We start from the raw sequence: 15,918 nt of genomic DNA, 5'->3' as shown, positions 1-15,918 counted from the left end.
GTGCAGCAGCCTCTGCCCCAAGGTGCTGCATCTCTGGGGTGGCCACAGAGGACTCAAGGCCCCGGGGGGGGGGATCCCCTGTGAGGGGACAAGGGCTGGCACTGCCTCTGCCTGCAGAGACCCTTCTGAGGTGACACGGAGGATGTGGGTGGCTGCGAGGCTCAGCCAGCAAGGGCAGGACCAGCAGCAGCAGCTGGTGGTGGGGTGAAAACGGAGCTCTCACCCTCCTGTCTGTCTCTCTCCCCACTTCTCTGCCTCCCTGCAGGTGACAGTGTGCTGGGTGGAGGAGCTGCCAGCGAGTAACCAGCAGTCCCTGTCTCCCCAGGCCGAGCACGCTGGCATCAGGACCTACTTCTTCAGCGCCGAGAACACGGAGGAGCAGGAGTCCTGGATCCAAGCCATGGGCGAAGCTGCCCGGGTCCAGATCCCCCCCACCCAGAGGTCAGCACCCCCCAGCCCCCTGCCCCCCGCCTCTCCTGGCCCCTTAGAGATGGGGCAGAGGGGCCCTGCATTGGGGCTGGGCACCTTCTGGGAGCGGGAGGGTCCCTCTGGAGGAGCTTCGGCCCCCTGAGGTGGAGGGGAGGTGACCAGGACGACCCTGGGGACGCTGCAGAGGAGAGGTGACCAGGACGACCCTGGGGACACTGCAGAGGGGAGGTGACCAGGACGACCCTGGGGACACTGCAGAGGGGAGGTGACCAGGACGACCCTGGGGACGCTGCAGAGGGGAGGTGACCAGGACGACCCTGGGGACGCTGCAGAGGGGAGGTGACCAGGACGACCCTGGGGACGCTGCAGAGGGAAAGGAACCAGGACGACCCTGGGGACACTGCAGAGGGAAGGTGACCTTCTTTCCTGCCTCTCCCCAGGCACGAGAAGCCAGACTCGGAGAACATCCCCCCCAGCAAGCACCACCACCAGCACCACCACTGCAACGCCTCCCACCGCGACCACCCCAAAGCCGACCCCGACGCCAAGACCCGGGGGGAAGGCGACGGCCGCGGCTCGGAGAAGCCCGAGAGGAAAACGGAGAGGACGGAGGGCAAGAAGGAGCCCTTGGCCAAAGCCAACGGCATCGGCGGGCAGGAGATGCCCTCGGAGCCCGGCAGCCCTTACCCCGAGGCAGGGCGGGCGGCGGGCAGCGCGGAGCGGCCGCCGCAGCCCAACGGCTGGCCCTGCTCCTCCCCCGGCCGGCCCGGCAGCACCGCCTGCCCCCCGCCCGACGGCGACAGCCTGAGCCAGCGCCGCAGCTGCGCCCCCCGCACCCACCCCGAGAGGCTGGCGCAGCGCAAGAGCTCCATGAGCCAGCTGCAGCAGTGGGTGAACTCCCGCCGAGGGGCTGTGCCCCACGACGAGCTGCGCAGGTGAGGGCTGGGGAAGGGGCTGGCCAGGGACAGAGCTGGGGGTCCTGCTGCTTGCCTCCAGGTTTGCCCCTCAGGTGGTGCATTGGGAGTGTGTTCCCCGCCCCCAATCTGTTTTCTCCCCTTCTGGGGTCAGAAATTCTCCTTTCTGGGTTATGGTAGAAGAAACTTAAGTGCTGGGCTCAGTTTTGGGATCCTCACTCCAAGAAGGACATTGAAGGGATGGAGAAGGTCCCCAGAAGCTGGGGAAGGGTCTGGAGAGCAGGGTGGGGAGGAGCAGCTGAGGGAGCTGGGGGTGTTCAGCCCAGAGAAGAGGAGGCTGAGAGGAGACCTCACTGCTCTCTGCAGCTCCCTGAGAGGAGGCTGGAGCCAGGTGGGGCTTGGGCTCTTCTCCCAAACATCAAGTGAGAGGACAAGAGGGAGCAGCCTCAGGCTGCCCCAGGGGAGGTTTAGGTTGGACATTAGGAAAAAACTTCTTCCCTGCAAAGGTTTTCAAAGCCTGGCCCAGGCTTGAACTCCCCATCCCTGGAGGGGTTTCAAAGCCACAGAGATGTGGTGCTGAGGGCCAGGGGTTAGCCCCAGCCTTGGCAGGGTTAGGGAATGGTTGGACTGGGTGAGCTTTAAAGGGCTCCTCCAACCAAAGTGATTTTATGATCTCCATTTGCCGACTCTCAGTGGAGTGTGGGACCCCCCCAGGGAGCTGCTCAGGGTGGATTCTGGAGGGGAAGCCACCACAGTGCCCTTGGGAGCAGGGATGCCAGGAGGGGAAGTCCCCACAGGGTCCATGGAAGGGAAGGATGCCCACCACAAGGTCCCTGGCAGGAGGGATGCTGTCCAGGTGCTGGTGTCAGAGCTGCCCGCCCTGGTTCTCACCCAGCAGGACCATCAGGTGCAAAGCAAGGGACTGGGCACCGCTTGGCCACCAGCCTGTGGCACTCATGGCTCTCTCTTCCCCTCCAGCCCGACCAGGCTGTACCCCGTGTCTCGCCGGGTGCCCGACTACTACTCCCCCTACTCACCCCAGTACCCTGAGGACTACCAGTACTACCCTCCCGGGGTGCGCCCGGACAGCATCTGCTCCATGCCAGCCTTCGAGCGGGTGAGCCCTGCCTGGGCACTGGAGGACAAGCGCCACTCCTTCCGCAACGGGGGCACCTACCAGCTGCGAGACTGGAAGGAGCCCCCCGGCTTTGGCCGGCAGGACGTCCCCCTCTGGCTGCCCGCCCCCGGGAGGCCACCAAGCTACCTGGAGGAGGTGGACGCTGCCTCGGGCTCCCTCCGGCGGCTGTCGCTGCAGCCGCGCTCCCGCTCCGTGCCGCGCTCGCCCAGCCAGGGCTCCTACGGCCGGGCGCGGCTCTACTCCCCGGTGCGCTCGCCCAGCGCCCGCTTCGAGCGCCTGCCGCCCCGGGGCGACGAGATTTACGCCGACCCCACCGCCTTCATGATGAGGAGGTCCATCAGCTCCCCAAAGGTGAGCGCCCGTGGGGAGAGCCCTCGCTGGGGCTCCTCGTGGGGCGGCACAGCTGGCACAAGCCTGGCCTCAGCTGGTCACCAGGTCTGTGGCTTGCAGCAGCTGACGGCTTTAGGCTCCACTTTGTCGTCTTGCAAAGCTGCCCGGGTTGTGGTTGTCCCCTCCTGGCTTGCTGTGAGCCTGGAGGGATGGGGATGGGATGGGGATGGGGTTGGGCTGGGGCTGGATGGTCTCAGAGATGTCTTCCAACCTTAACAGTTCTGTAGTTTGATGGGATGGGGATGGACTTAGATGGTCTCAAAGGTGTCTTCCAGCCTCAACAGTTTAATGACTCAATGGGATGGGATGGAGTGGGATAGGGTTGGACCAGATGACCTCAAAGGTCTCTTCCTACCTCAGCAGTTCTGGGATGGGATGCTCAAGGCCACCATGAGTGAGCTCTGGTGTCTCCATCTCACTGCTGTGCGCCCCAAAGCAAGGCCTCACACCTGGCTGTGGTGCTGAGGTCTTTTGCCTGTACTTTCTGGCCTCCTGCACCCCCCTCACGTGTCTCTGGTTTTGGGGTGGGGTCTCCTCTCTCCTCAGTATGACTACCTGGGGGACAGACGGCCGGTGCCCGTGGGGATGTACCCCTACCACTACCCAGCATCTCCCACCGTGCATGACAAGATGGTAGGTGTGCTGCTGGCACTGGGGGGCTCAGTCCTGCTGGGCTGGGGTGCACAGAGCACCCAGGGGAGGTGGGCTCCGTGGCCAAGGAGCAGGTGCCCCAAATGCTGTGCTCCAGGGGCAGCTGTGTGGGTTGGAGCTGAGGCAGGCTGGGACCACGAGTCCTGTTCCTGGTGCTTCTGGTCCTTCCTGGCCATACTCAAAGCAAATCCTCGTGGAAAGGCTCCCAGCCCCTGCCCTGCAGCCCCCAGGTTGTGGGAGCAGTAGGACACCCTCGGACCCCCCCATAAGCCCTGCCATGCTGGGCCAGGCTCATCCCCCACAGGGTGGTCCCTGGCTGGGGCTGGCACACACTCTGCACCTCTCCTGCTCTTGCTTCCTCTCTTCTGGCTACAGCTGCTGCTTCTTCCTGCCTTGCTGCCCCTCAGAGCGCTGAAGGGCTGGAGCTGGCAGGGTCCCCCCACATAGCCTGGATCCCAAGGAGTGGGGCAGGACCAGCCACTGGAGGAGGAAGAAGCTGAACGTACCATAAGCCACCCATGCTTCATCCATCCTCGCTAGCCAGAGAGGCAGGGAAAGAGCTGTGGTGCCTCTTGGGTGGCACTGGGAGAGGGAGAGCTGGGAGGAGAGAGCAGATCCATCCAGCTGCAGGGCACCTCTGTGGCTGGCTCTGCAGGCTGTGTGCCAGGGAGGTGCCTGCTGCCTCCTTTCCTCGGGCCTCCGCCTTTCGTAGCCTCCACCTAACCGCTTTGCTTCTTCTCTTATCTGTTCTGTGTTCGTTTCCTTGCCCTGTGCCTGCTGGCTCCTGGTAGGATGAACTTTTAGACCTTCAGTTGCAAAGAAACCTAGAGTATTTGGACCAGCAGGTAGGCAGAGCTGGCTGTGCAAGCCTCATGCTGCTTACTTTCCCCTCCCTGTGCCCTCTCCCTCCTCCCAGCGCAGCATCTCCTCCCCTCACATCCATCCTCGCCCTGCTTGGCACTCAAGCAGCACGACCTGGCTTTAGTTTGCTTCTTCCATCCTGCCCCTCTGGAGGGCTGCTCATTGCTTGGCAGAATATCCTCCCCCCCCCCCCAACAGTGCCTTCTGTGTGGTGTGCTGGAGACGTTTGGGGTGGTCTTGGGGGCAGCTGGGGGGAGCTCCCCACGTGCCTGGCACCTCAGGGAGCTGCTCCTGGGTTGCAGAGGATGTAGCCAGCTGCAAAACCCTCCCCAGCGTGGTGGCTGTGGGAGACTGGTGTGTGGTGCCAGTGTGGCCATGCAGTGTGGCATGGCCCACACCCAGCAGTGCCTGTGGCACTGGGGTGAGCCAGGCTGCTGGGGGGGTCCCCAGAGCTGGTGCCCCGTGGGGAGCTGGAAAGGTACAAGGTGGTTGTGGTGACGTGCTGGCCCTGTTCCTCCTGGAAGGTGAGAGGCTCGGTGCAGGGTGGGCATGGCCTGCCCTAGGTGGCCCTGCTTTGGCAGGGGGCAGGACTTGATGGTCTCTGGAGGTCCCTTCCAACGCTCACTGCTCTATGAGGCACTCAGCAGCACCCACTCCGAAGCAGCAGCCCTCAGGTGTGTGCAGGCAGGGGGGGGTTGGAGGACAGCTGTGAGCTGACCTCACCCCAGGAGCAGCGTGGGGACAACCCAGCTGGTAGGCACCCCCAGAACTGGTGGGGTAGGAGCACTGCCCGAGGCCCAAGCCAGGGCCAGGAGCTGCCAGGCAGTGCTGCAGCCCAGGCTCTTGCTCGGCTGGCACCGGGGGAGCTGCTCCTGAGGCAATCTCTTTAGTCTGCAAATCTCCACCGGTGCAGCCAGCGCCAGGATCTGCGTCTGCCTTGGAGCAGAGCCAGGGCCAGCCAGGAGCTCTCTCTGCAATAAAAGCTCTCTGGGTTGTTTCATGGGCCCTGGGCAGCAGTGCTGCCTCTCCCAGGCTCTTTAAAACACTCCCTAAAAAGGCTTTGCATCTCCTCCCCCTCCTCCTCCTCCTCCTCTCCTGCTGACCTCCAGGGAGACTAATTGGGAGTGATGCTGTCAAGTGGCTCCCTTCAAGCAGCTCCCTGCTTTGTTTTCTCTCCCCTTGCTCATCCCAGTTGCAGGAGTGGTTCCCTCAGCAGCATCCCACCCTGCTGACCTGCCCCCAAGGTGGGGTTTGATCCCTGCTTTGTGCTTAAGTAGCTCTTACCCTCGGGACCTTGAAGGTCCTGGCCTTGGGAGGGGCTGTGAGCTGCTGCAGCAGTGGAGCTCTGGTGCTGCTGGTTTGAGCAGCTCCATCCTGCAGCACTCAGGGACCCTGTGCCCATAGCTGGCTGCATGCTCCAGAGAGCAGCAAAAGCCTTCAGGCTGCAGAGGTGTGGCTGGACCCCAGGGCTGGATCTGCCCTGCTCCTCTGGACAGGGCTGGGTGGAATGTGGCAGGGCTCAGGGCAGGGATGGCTCTGGGGAGGTTCAGGCTAGCTGAGCATCGTCACATCCTTGCCTGGCAGCGTGGCCATGGTGGGCCTAAAGAACAGCTCTGGTGAGGAGGAGCTGAGGGTTGTTCAGCCTGGAGAAAAGGAGGCTGAGGGGAGACCTCCTGGCTCAAAGGAGGCTGGAGCCAGGTGGGGGTTGGGCTCTTCTCCCATGGAACAAGCCACAGAACAAGAGGAAATGGCCTCCAGTTGCACCAGGAGAGGTTTAGGATGGGCATGAGGAACAATTCCTTCTTCAAAAGGGTTCTCAAGGCCTGGCCCAGGCTGCCCAGGGCAGTGGTGGAGTCCTCATTCCTGGAGGGGTTTCAGAGCCCTGGAGATGTGGTGCTGAGGGCCATGGTTTGGTGGTAGCCTGGCAGTGCTGGGGTAAGGGTTGGACTCTGTGATCTCAAAGGTCTCTTCCAGTCTCAGCTCTGCAGTGATTCTGAGGAGCATCTGCACAGGAGCATCCCCCTGGCTCTGCTGCCGGAGGCCACTCAGCTAGAGGAGGACATTGCTGTCCCCCAGGCTTCAGCCACCTTCCCCTGTGCCTGGAGCTCATCTCAGGCTCCAGTGAGGCCACACGAGGGCAGGGCACTGAGCTGTTTGTCAGCACGAGGAGCAGGGTCTGTCTGTCTGTCTGCTGTGCCCACCCTGTGCCCTGCAGCCGTGGGTGTCTGTGCCAGCTCCTCTCCGTGTCTGCAGCTCAGAGCTGGCTCAGCTTTGCCTCTGTTTTCCCCTCAACGACATTTTCAGGGCATGCAACCAGCCCAGGACCCTCTTGGGTGCACAAAAGGGAGCAGCAGCAGCCCGGGGCAGGCATCCTGCTGTGGCTTAAGCCCCTGGGGCATCCCTTGGAGGTGGCATCCTGCAGCCCAGCGCCCTGAGGCCTCCTGGGCTGAGCCCCCTGGCTGCTGCGGCAGCTGCCGGGGCACCGGCAGAGCATCTCCTGACTTCTGAACTTTCCTTCCCTGTCTGCTGCAGATGAGTGAGAGCGAAACCCTGATCAGTATGGTCAACAGGATGGTGGAGACCTCCTCCCCTAGGGCTCAGCTCTACATGCAAGTAAGCCACGGGCCCCCCGTGGGGCCCTGCCCGGCAGCCGTGCCAGCTGCCCCCACGCTCCATCCCCGAGCTCACCTCCTGGCATTTCCACTCATGCTGACCCCAGCACCCATGTGGCTCTGGCACACCATGCTCTTGGGGACCTGCTAGTCCATCCCAGGCTTTGCTTAATCCATCCATGAGCCATTCCAACCTGGTAAATCCTTGTGCTGGCAGAGCACAAGGTGGGGACGTGGCTGTGGCTGTCCTCTCCTCCTCGTTCCGGGGCAGGGCTCTGGTTGCTTTCCTCAGCCTCTGTTTGCTGCTGTGTGCTGCTGAGGCAAGGAGAAGGTGTGGGGCAGGAGTCCAACCCAAGGCTCCTCAGCCAAAGCTGGAGTAGGGAGAGGAAAGACCCCCTGAGGCTCTGACCCCTTGTGTGCCCCAGCTCACAGAGGGCTGGCAAAGCATCAGGGTGTCCCTGGTGGTGTTGGGCTGCAGCTCCAAGTGCAGGAAGGGCCTGGGGAAGGGTCTCCAGGTCTCTGTGGCCTGCAGAGGAGTTTGAGGGCTCCAGCAGCAGCCAGTGGCTGGGTGATCTCTGGCTGTTTTCAACGAGGGGAAGGTGCCTGCTTCCCCTTGCCGTGCGTGGGGAGCAGGGATGTGCTGCAGGGAGCAACTGAAGCTGCTGAGCTGCTCTCCTGGCTGAGCTCCCTGCCTGGAGGCAGCAGCATCCTCATCCTCCAGCTTCTGCCTCTGGGTTTGGGTCTATTTGCATCATCCTGGGGTTTGCAGTGGCTGTGAAGCAGCTTCTGACTTTCTAGCAATAATAATCCCCTTCTCTCCAGCTCAACTCCTTTCATCTCAAGCTCTTGGAGGCATTTAATTGGGGAGGTCCCATTAGTAATTTAGATTTCCAGGAAAGGAAAATGACTCAGAGAGAAGCCTGGATGGTAAACAGGCCCTGCTGCAGCTACTGATTTATAGGTGGTTTCCACTCTGCTAAGTGGAGTTGCAGCCTTCATCCTCCTGCCTTTTGTGTTCCCTGCCTGGGAAGTGGTGGCAGCTACGTGCAGGGCAGTTAATGATTCACCAGACCTCATCTCTTCCACTCAGCTCCTGTGCAGAGCTTGGCCCTGGCTCCTTCCCAAGGCTCCCCCAGCTGCTGGGCAGCAGGGAGTGAGGAAGGGAGGTTGTGCCTTCGCCTGAGCCAGCAGGCACGGCCAGGGTGGGAGCTCTCCAGCACCAGCGTGGTTTGAAACCCAGAGAGGGAGGTTCAGGCTGGAGAGAAGGAAGAAATGTTTGACACTGAGGGTGGGGAGAGCCTGGCCCAGGGCTGTCCAGAGAGGAAGGAGCTGCCCCATCCCTGGCACCACTCCAGGTCAGGCTGTGTGGGGCTCTGAGCAGCCTGCTCTGGTTGCAGGTGGTTAGGGTAGGGAAATACTGGAACAGGCTGCCCAGAGAGGTGGTGGAGGACACATCCCTGGAGGCACTCAAGGTCAAACTCGATGGGGCCCTGAGCAACCTGATCTGAAGATGTCTCTGCTGACTGCAGTGGGGGTGGACAAGATGACCTTGGAGGGTCCCTTCCAGTCCAAAGCATTCTGTGACTCTGTGTCCCTGCTGACTGCAGGGGCTTGGACCAGAGGAGCTTCACAGGTCCAGCCTGGGGCTCTGTGATCCCACCTTGCCTGCAGCCTCTGCTGCCTGCCAGCTGCCAGGAGCAGACATCACCTCCCAGCACCCAGCTCTGGCCTCTCTTTCCCCACCGAGGGGATGGGGAAGAGGTGCTGGGAGCTGCCTCACCTTCCCCAGGGGCTCCTGGAGCTGAGCTCACCCCAGGCTCTCCTTGCAGGTGACTCCCTTCCCAGAGGCCTACAGGGAGACTCTGCACACCTACAAGATAAGCGAGCAGGACACTGATGTAAGAGCAAATGTCCACCCTGCCTGTGCCCCCCATGCCCCTGCAGCCCCCGTGGGGAGAGCCATGCTGGGTGCCCCTCCCCAGCTGGGATGGGACCTGATGCTGTCCCAGGTGTACTGTGGTGCAGCCCAGGGATTAAATCCTGCACTGAGCTGAGCTGCTTGGTCTTGCCCCATGTCCAGGTCTGGCCACTGTCCGCCCAGCTAGGGACAAGGTCCCTGCCATGAGAGCCCTCCCCAGGACCCTGCTTTGTCCCAGCCCTGTGGGCCATGGCTCAGGTCCATCCTGCCCCTCCTGGCTGAGCACAGGAGAACCCTGCAGACCCCACTGCTGGGCTCTCATCCTCTCCTCCCTCTCTCTTTGCCTCCCGGGGCCAGAAGCTGCTGGGGAAGCTCTGTGAGCAGAACAAGGTGCTGCGGGAGCAGGAGAGGCTGGTGCAGCAGCTCCGGGCAGAGAAGGTAGGTGCTGGGCAGCTCAGGTGGCCATCCAAGGGTGAAGCTGGCTGCAGAGGGCTGGCCAAGCCCAGGCAGCAGCTTGTGTGAGGAAGGGACACATCCTGCTCCCTTGGGGACAGCTCAGTGGGGAGGTTTCTGAGCTGAGAGGGATGCCCAGGCCATGCTGCAGTCCTTGGGTGCTGGTGGCCTGTTGAGGAGAGGGTCTGGAGCTCCTGCATGGCTGAATCCCCCTTCCTGTTCCCTGCAGGAGAGCCTGGAGAGTGCACTGATGGGGACACACCAGGAGCTGGAGATGTTTGGGAGCCAACCTGCATACCCAGAGAAGCTGCTGCACAAGAAGGAGTCTCTGCAGAACCAGCTGATCAACATCCGTGTGGAGCTGTCCCAGGCCAGCACGGTACCGGCTCCAGCCTCTGCCACCAGCCCTCCCCCACCACCCCCAGGGAGGAAAACACCAGCAGGGAAATGCCCTGAGCTGCCTGGGGCCCCAGGCAAGCCAAAGCCTTTCACTGGGGACACAGCAAACAAACCCTCATGGTGCCAAGCTGGCACACGTGCCCGGAGCTGTCCCAGCTTCTGGCTCCCCGAAGCGCTGACCCTGCTCCTGCCACCCCCTTCGTGCCCTGGGCTTGGGGTGGGTGCAGCATCCTTGTGCTGTGCTGGGTGCTCCCATGGTTGAATTTGGGGGAGAGATCTGCCCAAGCCCCCCACCCCCAACCCACCCCCACCTCTGCCCTCCCCAGGCCCTGGCCAACAGCACTGCTGAGTACGAGAGCCTGGAGAGCGAAGTGTCCGCCCTGCACGACGACCTCTGGGAGCAGCTGAACCTGGACATCCAGGTGAGGGGGAGCCCACCAAGCCCAGAGACCCTCCCCCTGCCAGCCCCCTGCAGGTGTGTGTGTGGGGATCCCTCCCAACCCAGCCCCACTGCATGGCTCCATGGCTTGTGCCCTGCAGAACGAGATGCTCAACAGGCAGATCCAGAAGGAGATCTGGAGGATCCAGGACGTGATGGAGGGGCTGAGGAAGAACAACCCCTCCCGTGGCACAGACACTGCCAAGCACAGAGGTGAGCAGGCTCCACCCCTTGTCTTGGCACAGCACAGCCCCCCCAGGTGTGCCATGCTCGGTGCCATCCCCGGTGCCACCTGCTCGGGCAGGAGGTGCCCTGGGGCACAGCCTCCTTCCTGCTCTCCTCCACAGTGGCCATCGGCCCCTCGGGGACCTTCAGCTCCAACAGCCCTGCCAGCCCCCTGAGCTCAGCCAGCCTCACCAGCCCCCTCAGCCCCTTCTCCCTCGTCTCTGGCTCCCAGGGCTCGCCCACCAAGCCAGGACCTGGTGAGGTGAGTGCCCTGAGGGGTCCCCAGGGAGCCCTTTGCCACCACGGTGTCCCCAGCCGAGCTCCCAAGCTGTCCTCAGCCCTCACTCCCGGGGGGGATGAGTGGGCAGCAGGCACAGACCGTGGCTGGGTTTCACCATGGCTCTGCCCAGGGACAGTTTGGGCCACATGCATGGCCTGTGGTGTCCCCTGGTGACAGTGGGGAGCATGATGCTTGCAGGGGCTGCAGCTGGGCCCTGCAGCCTTTGAGCTCCTGCATCAAGCAGCCCTGAAGGCTGAGAATTGCTCAGCTCCAGCCTTTGGCTTCAGGACCACCATCTGCTGCCACCTCTCCCTGCCCTTTCTCAGGGGCCAGCAGTGCTGGCCCTACCTTCATCCATGTGAGGTCCCAGGTGGGGGCTGGGGACATCCCCAAGCCCACCTGGCTGCGCAGAGGTGATGCCAACATCTCCTGAGGGCTGCCAGCCTCAAGCCTGGGCAGCTCCCAAGCCCTGCCTCGCCTGGCTGCCCTGGGGACACGCAGCAGCAGGGGGTGGGCAGCACTGTCCCCTTCTGCATGGGGGACCTGGAGCCCTGGGGAGCTGTGGCCAGCTGCTCCCCCTCCTCCTTCCCTTGCCTCAACGCTTCTCCCACCCTGTGCTGCCTCAGTCTGTTTTTTCTAGCTCTCTCCTCCTCCTGGCTCTGTGGCTCTGTGTCTCTGCTCTCATGCCTCACGCTCCTCTCCACCCCAGGAACCAGGCCCGCCTCGACCTCCCCTCCCCAAGTCCTACGTCCCCCTGGAGCCTCCTCCGACCGTTCCTCCGCTCCCCGGCGAGAGCCGGCTCTGGCCGTACCCTACCTCCCCCTCCTGGCAGCAAGGCAGCGAGGCGAAGAGGGGACAGGTACAGCAACCCCTGCAGAGCAGCAGCAGCAGCAGCAGCAGTCCCCCTCCCCTCCTCCCTCCCCCTCCAGAGAGCAGCTGGCAGGGCTCGGCATGAGGCAGGTGATGGAGCTGCCCACCCTGCTAGGGGTGCCAGGGACAGTGTGCAGGTGGCACTTAGCTAGGGGACAGCAGCCTGTGGATGGTGCCTGCCCTCCGCCAGGGGAGCAGTGGGCAGCGTCCCACCGGCAGCCTTGCCCCTCACCCATCTCCGCCAGGTCCCCAGCCTGGCCCTCCCGTCCCTGCCAGGTCCCCACCAGCTCCCCTGCAGCCACATTCAGCACCCACTGCACTCCCCCAGGCTCCTCCTGGGCAGCCCCCAAGCCTGCTGCAGCCCCCCCCCCAGCATCTTCCCCTCTGCTTTCTTCTGCCCTCCCCTTTCTCGCTGTCCTTCTGTGGCGCCGCTCATCCTGGCAGCCTCTGCCCACGGGCAGAGCAACCTCCCCGGGCAGAGCAGGGGCTCACCAGGGACCTGCTTCCCTCCCACAGCCCAAGCCCAGCTTTGAGCAGAGCAAGAAAGAGGCTCAGCGAGCAGCCCCCCCTGGGCTGGCACTCGAGGGGCTCCCCCAGAGCCAGCAGGAGGCGGAGAAGCAGGCGGCGCTCAACAAGGGTATGGCACCGGGACCGGCTCCTCCCCGGGCCTGCCAGGGGCACCCTGCCTCGTGCTGGCCCCCAGGAGGGTTCAGCCTGGTCTTGTGGTTTGTTCCACAGTGGGCATCGTGCCCCCCAGGACCAAATCTCCAGCAGAGGAGGAGGTGGTGCCCGCAGCTGGCGTGCCCAGGAGGGGCACCAATGGCCTGGCCAACGGGCTGGGCTCTCGGGTAGGGCTCGTGGCACAGGGGAGCAGCTGGGCTTGGCTGGAGCAGAGCTTGAAGCTCGTGGAGTCCAACCACTAATTGTGCCAGGGGAGGGTCAGGTTGGGCTTTAAGAGGCATTTATCGGCTGCCACCAGTGAGCAGGCCCTGGCACAGGCTGCCCAGGGAGGTGGTGGAGTCCCCATCCCTGGAGGGGCTCAAGAAACCTGTGGCCATGGCAGCTGGGGCCAGGGTTTGGGGGCCAGGGCGGTGCTGGGGTGCTGGTTGGACTGGATGCTCTCAGAGGCCTTTTCCAGCCAAAACAGTTCCAGGATTTTATGCTCAGCCCAGCCCTGAGCTCAGCACCACCTCTGCACAGCTTTGAAACCCCTCCAGCACTGGAGACTCCACCACTGCCCCTGGGCAGCTTGGTCCAGGCCTTGGACAACCCTTCTGGGGAAGAGGAATTGTTGCTCAGGTCCAACCCAAACCTGCCCTGGTGCAACCTGAGCCCATGCCAAGGGGCTGGGGGTGAGGATGTATGGGGATTTGGGCTGGGGTGAGAGGATTGGGGCTGGGGTGAGGGGGTTGAGGGCTGGGCTAGCAAAGTGGGGGCTCCATAGATGGTTCCACAGCTCAGCATCCCCCTCCCTGGGCTGTTCTGGCACCTCCTCCCCAGCCCCCTGGCGGCAGGTTGTGGTGCTGGGTGGATGGGAGCATGACCAGGGGGCCGGGGTCTCCTCAGGAGAGACCAAAGAGTGCTGTGTTTGCCAACGAGACGAAGGTGAAGATGAGTGTGGAGGAGCAGCTGGACCGCATGAAGCGGCACCAGAGCAGCTCCATGAAGGAGAAGCGACGCAGCCTGCAGCTCCCCAGCAGCCAGCAGCCCGAGACCCCCAGCACCAAGGCACCCACAGCCTACAAGGTGGTGAGTCCCTGCCCCAGCCACGGGGCTGGTTTGCTTTGGAGCTTGATGTGGCCCTGAGCAGCCTGCTGCGGATGGAGCTGTCCCTGCTGGCTGCAGGGGGCTTGGACGAGACGACCTTGGAGGGTCCCTTCCAACCCAAACCATTCATGATGCCAAATGGCCTCCGAGGCAGAGCCCCCAAGGGCTGAGCCAGCCCAGATCCCAGCGTGGCCATGGAGGGGGTGCTCAGCAGGCTGCTGTGGGCAGGGGAACTCCTGCAGGGAGCGAAAGGGCTGCCTCGGGGCCGGGCTGGAGCTGCTTTGGAGGGTGCCTGCAGCTCCCCGGAGAGCCCTGGGGGGGCGCTGGGGGCTCCCGGGAGAGCTAAGGGGACACTGGGGGCTGGGGCAGGGGCCGGTGCCCCACGGCAGGGGGCTCAGCAGGGCCGGGGTCCCTGGCAGGTGCGCCGGCACCGCAGCATCCACGAGGTGGACATCTCTGACCTGGAGGCCGCTCTGCGCTCTGACGACCCCAGCAAGGTGCAGGAGACCCCCCAGGAGGAGATCGCTCGGCTGCGCAAGATGGAGCTGGAGCCCCAGCACTACGAGCTGGACATCAACAAGGAGGTGAGGAGGGGGTGCTGGGGGCGGCCCTCCCTCTGCCCCCCTGCTCCAGGAGGGGCTTGATCCACCCTCCTGCATTGCTCAGCACCCTGCGGCCTCTGGCTGTGCCCAGCCAGGGTGCTGGGAGCTGGGGGGGGGGGGAGAGGGGCAGTGGGGCAGGTTGGGTGCTGGGGGGGGGATGGGTGCCCAGCGCTGGTGCTGAGCTCAGCCCCTGGCCTCTGTGCCCAGCTCTCCACGCCAGACAAGGTCCTCATCCCGGAGCGCTACGTGGAGCTGGAGCCTGACACCCCCCTCAGCCCCGAGGAGATGAAGGAGAAGCAGAAGAAGGTGGAAAGGATCAAGACCCTCATTGCCAAATCCAGGTGAGGCTGCCCGTGCCCCCCCTGCCCATGCCAGCCCTGCCCTGCCCGTGCCAGCCCTGCCCTGCCCATGCCAGCCCTGCCCTGCCCGTGCCAGCCCTGCCCTGCACCCCTGCCCTGCACCCTGCCCCGGCCAGCCCTCTGGGATCCATCCTGTGGAGGCCTGGCAGGGGTGCTGACGCCGGGCACTGATGCTGGGCGCTGTGTGTGCAGCCTGCAGAACGTCATCCCCCTGGGTGAGGGGGAGGTGGATGCCCCCCAGGACCCCGAGAGCCAGCTGCAGGAGCAGGAGAAGAGGATTGAGATCTCCTGCGCCCTGGCGGCAGAGGCCTCGCGCCGCGGCCGCATGCTCTCGGGTAAGGCACCGGGGGGGTGGGCACGGGGGGGGCATCCTGCCAGCAACGTGGCACAGAGGACCACCAGGTGGACAGGTTGGGTGCAGGCAGGAGGCTGAGGAAAGACCTCGTTGCTCTCTCTGCAGCTCCGGAGGCAGGTGGGGGTTGGTCTCTTCTGCCAAGCACCAGGCGAGAGGAGGAGAGGGAAGGGCCTCGGAGCTGCTCCAGGGGAGCTTTAGGTTGGGCTTTAGAGGAAACTTCCTCCCTGAAAGGCTTCCCAAAGCCTGGAGAGGCTTCAAAGCCGCAGAGATGTGGTGCTGAGGGCCAGAGTTTAGCCCCAGCCTTGGCAGGGTTAGAGAGCGGTTGGACCGGGTGAGCTTTGACAGGGCTTAGCCAACCCAGACGGTTCTGTGGCCATGATAGGGGCAGCAGAGCCACTGCCTGGGGCAGGGCACCCCTGTGGGGTGGGGCAGCCAGCCTGGTGGTGCCAGTCATGGAATCAATAAGGTTGGAAAAGACCTTCGAGGATCATCAAGTCCAACCTGCCACCCCAGAGCTCATGCCGGTGGTGCCCAGGGCTGCCTGCCCCTGGGGGATGGAGCAGGCACTTTATGGGCAGGAGGTTTCAGCAGCAGGTCAGAAGCATTGGGGAGGCTGCAGGGTGGCATGCTGTGCCCAGCTGAGGGCGCTGGCATGCGGTGCCTTGTCCATGAGGAGCCCTGTGGGCAGCTCACGTGTGCACGCTGCTGCCGGGCACCGCTCTGGCTGCTCGTCCTGACCCTGCTTGCTTCCTTCCCTCCCTCCCTCCCTTCCTTCCTCTTCACTTCCTCCTCTAAGCTCTGCTGGGTCCCCTCCTTGCCCTCACTGCTCCAGCAGCTTCTCCCCTTCATGCCCTTCTCCCATTTCTTGTTTCCAGCTCAGTGTGCTACCCCCAGCCCTCCCACCTCCCCAGCCTCCCCGACTCCACCGACCAACCCCCTGGCGTCCGAGCCGCCCCGGGGCGCCGACAGCAGCCACTTTATGCGTGTCTGAGCCGTGAAGTAAGCATCTCTTCTCTTCTTCCTCATCCCACTCATCCTCCCTCCAGCCCAGGGAGGGCCCTGGGCAAGGGGAGGGTGCTGCCTCTTCCGTGCCCAGCATCCCTCCCCCGCTGCTTGCTCCGGCTAACATCTCCTGAGCCACGTCAGCTGCGGCTCCTCTCATGGACCAAGGGCAGGTGGCTCCAGGGAGACCTTAGAGCTGCAGTTCAGAATCTCAGCTACAGGAAGGGCTGGGAGGGACTCTTCAGGAGGGTCTG

At 63.9% G+C, this 15,918-nt stretch overlaps 1 protein-coding gene across 16 annotated transcripts in view; it reads left to right on the top strand.

The window, feature by feature from the left end:
• PLEKHA6 (pleckstrin homology domain containing A6) overlaps window positions 1–15,918 on the top strand; it is a 50,765-nt gene that overhangs the window by 33,683 nt on the left and 1,164 nt on the right. For 3 of the 16 annotated variants that reach the window (XM_054176332.1, XM_054176330.1, XM_054176324.1), the window contains 20 exons: window positions 266–441; window positions 870–1,364; window positions 2,322–2,832; window positions 3,418–3,504; window positions 4,314–4,367; window positions 6,916–6,996; window positions 8,825–8,893; window positions 9,271–9,351; window positions 9,596–9,745; window positions 10,092–10,187; window positions 10,306–10,417; window positions 10,552–10,691; window positions 11,419–11,568; window positions 12,096–12,216; window positions 12,318–12,427; window positions 13,080–13,328; window positions 13,766–13,930; window positions 14,156–14,289; window positions 14,500–14,642; window positions 15,538–15,661. In XM_054176332.1, coding sequence (XP_054032307.1) covers window positions 266–441; window positions 870–1,364; window positions 2,322–2,832; window positions 3,418–3,504; window positions 4,314–4,367; window positions 6,916–6,996; window positions 8,825–8,893; window positions 9,271–9,351; window positions 9,596–9,745; window positions 10,092–10,187; window positions 10,306–10,417; window positions 10,552–10,691; window positions 11,419–11,568; window positions 12,096–12,216; window positions 12,318–12,427; window positions 13,080–13,328; window positions 13,766–13,930; window positions 14,156–14,289; window positions 14,500–14,642; window positions 15,538–15,653 — 3,240 coding nt within the window. In that variant the 3' untranslated portion in view covers window positions 15,654–15,661. The remainder of the gene's footprint in view (window positions 1–265; window positions 442–869; window positions 1,365–2,321; window positions 2,833–3,417; window positions 3,505–4,313; window positions 4,368–6,915; window positions 6,997–8,824; window positions 8,894–9,270; window positions 9,352–9,595; window positions 9,746–10,091; window positions 10,188–10,305; window positions 10,418–10,551; window positions 10,692–11,418; window positions 11,569–12,095; window positions 12,217–12,317; window positions 12,428–13,079; window positions 13,329–13,765; window positions 13,931–14,155; window positions 14,290–14,499; window positions 14,643–15,537; window positions 15,662–15,918) is intronic. The other 13 variants (XM_054176326.1, XM_054176335.1, XM_054176338.1 and 10 more) reach the window with 10 other exon arrangements.

This window comes from Dryobates pubescens, chromosome 35 (assembly GCF_014839835.1).
Source record: "Dryobates pubescens isolate bDryPub1 chromosome 35, bDryPub1.pri, whole genome shotgun sequence".
Taxonomy (NCBI): Eukaryota; Metazoa; Chordata; class Aves; order Piciformes; family Picidae; genus Dryobates; species Dryobates pubescens.
This window is presented reverse-complemented; position numbering and strand designations above follow the sequence as displayed.